This window comes from Macrobrachium nipponense, chromosome 37 (assembly GCF_015104395.2).
Source record: "Macrobrachium nipponense isolate FS-2020 chromosome 37, ASM1510439v2, whole genome shotgun sequence".
NCBI lineage: Eukaryota > Metazoa > Arthropoda > Malacostraca > Decapoda > Palaemonidae > Macrobrachium > Macrobrachium nipponense.
Window position 1 is genome coordinate 35320840 of NC_061097.1, and position 2500 is coordinate 35323339.

A 2500-nucleotide genomic window follows, 5' to 3' on the forward strand; every position below is an offset into this window, starting at 1 on the left:
AGAGAGAGAGAGAGAGAGAGATTATGAAATAAAGTCTTCCGATTTCATAATGATAGATTACCTATGGCAGGCTATTACCTCTTTTACCCTCAGCCCTTCAACCCTTCCCTGCCTCCACTACCCCCAACCCAACCCAAAACCCTCTTCCCCCGGCGATAGGTCTCATATCGAAGCAGTTCATTAACACCGACTTACCTGGCAAATACCTGGAATTCCTCTGTCACGCATAATGGCGTCGCTGGAATGGGAATTAAAAAAAATAAAAGACAGAAATAACATTCCATCTTGTAGCAAGGGAGGATCAATTTAGATCTAATTAAGATATCCACCTCTCTCTCTCTCTCTCTCTCTCTCTCTCTCTCTCTCTCTCTCTCTCTCCCTCAATCTCTCTCTCTCTCTCTCTCTCTCTCTCATCATAAGAGAATTTAATTACATATAATAACAACTCCGCTATCTCTTTTAGTGCCCATTTCCACTTCATTAACCACAAAACTGTAGGCCCGTTTTCCTGGTAGCGTTATGGAAGCTGATTCACAGAATGTCAAGAGAGGTTCTAAAATTGTACTCAAGCAGATTCCTGCTTTGTGGTTGTTTGTCTAAGTTAAAATATCAAGAGATTTTGCGTAAATTGGAATATCTGTCTATTCGTTTTTTTTATTTGTTATTTTCTTCTCTATGTTATTATTCTTCTTTTCCATTTTGTTTGTCATGTTTGAGAGACTGGGAATTATATAAAGAGTAAATTGGATTCTCAAGTTAATATTATCATTATGTATTGAGACTTGTGAATGTATATAATAATAATAATAATAATAATAATAATAATAATAATAATAATAATAATAATAATAATAATAATAATAATAATAATAGTGAACAACTTGTAACTTCCGAACATACGTAATAATAGTAATAATTACATTAGTTGTCGTAATGAAATTATGTTTATGAAAATAGTATCATCATCTTCATTATCATCTTTATGATCATTTTCACTATAACTCGGATCACAGAGAGAGAGAGAGAGAGAGAGAGAGAGAGAGAGAGAGAGAGAGAGAGAGAGAGAGAGGAGAGAGTGGTATAAGTCACTGACTTCATTCGTTTTTTGTTTTCATTTCCCCTCGATGGTTTGTTCCTGATATCCGCGTGCCGTAACTCTTCATATATATATATATATATATATATATATATATATATATATATATATATATATATATATATATATAATATGTATGTATGTATATATATATATATATATATATATATATATATATATATATATATATATATATATATATCAGTGAACTTGAACAGTGGATAAATTACGACGCTATCAGTCAAATCAAAATTAAAATGAAGTATCAGTCAAAATCAAATATCGAATATATGACTTCCATGAGCGTCTACGAGGACGTAAAGTTTAATTCGAAGATTATTCAGTGCATGAAGGAGTAAATCTAATGGAGATTAACACAAAGGCCATAAATATGGATGAATTTAAAGAGAGATCAAGATTGGCAGCATTACGGAGTACAGAGAGTCTAGATTAATATTTAAAGCTAAATTAAGAAAATTGAAGAAAAAAGACAGAAATGGGAATAATGAATGAGTCCTAAAAATAGTAGCTAATTATATATATATATATATATATATATATATATATATATATATATATATATATATATATATATAAAATAAAAGGAGCCCATAAAAATACCAAAATATAGAGAAAATAGTACTATATTTCAGAGACTGCTGTCTCCTCTTCAGGAAGAGGGAGACAGCAGTCTCTGAAATATATTACTACTCTCTCTATATTTTGGTGTTTTTTATGGGCATATATAGAAGGACACAGTGCATATAGAATTATATCTACACATATATATACACACACAAATACATACATAGTATATATAACTAAATATATATGTATGTGATGTTTACGTGTCTGAGCGCGTGTATACTCTGGAAAGTAGGGATATTATAAGAAGAGAATGTCAAAGTAAAGCTCATATATATATATATATATATATATATATATATATATATATATACTATATATAGATATATCTGTATATATATATACGTGTATATGTATATATATATATATATATATATATATATATATATATATATATATATATATATATATATATATATATATATATATATATATATACATATATAAGAGTTTACTTTGACATCCTCTTCTTATGATATCCCTGCTTTCCAGACTATACACGCACTCAGTCACACAAACATACATACATATACATATATATTTACTATATATACTATGTATGTGTTTGTGTATGTGTATATATGTGTACACATAATTGTATGTACACTGTCTTTTGTATATGCGTTCTGATGTGGATAATTCTTATATAACTTCTAAAGCTATTAAATTTAGCACACATAAAATCTCATTAAGCGCATTTTTAAAACTCAAACGATACGTCTAATACCAAGAGTTTTTTTTTTTTTTATTTAAAGAAAA

The 2500-nt window shown here is 28.6% G+C and overlaps 1 protein-coding gene across 1 annotated transcript in view; it reads right to left on the bottom strand.

Annotated features, from left to right (window-relative positions):
- Positions 1-2500, bottom strand: part of LOC135209345 (histone-lysine N-methyltransferase, H3 lysine-79 specific-like) — a 29607-nt gene that overhangs the window by 1000 nt on the left and 26107 nt on the right. Inside the window, exon 5 of the mRNA XM_064242044.1 lies at positions 196-238. Coding sequence (XP_064098114.1) covers positions 196-238 — 43 coding nt within the window. The remainder of the gene's footprint in view (positions 1-195; positions 239-2500) is intronic.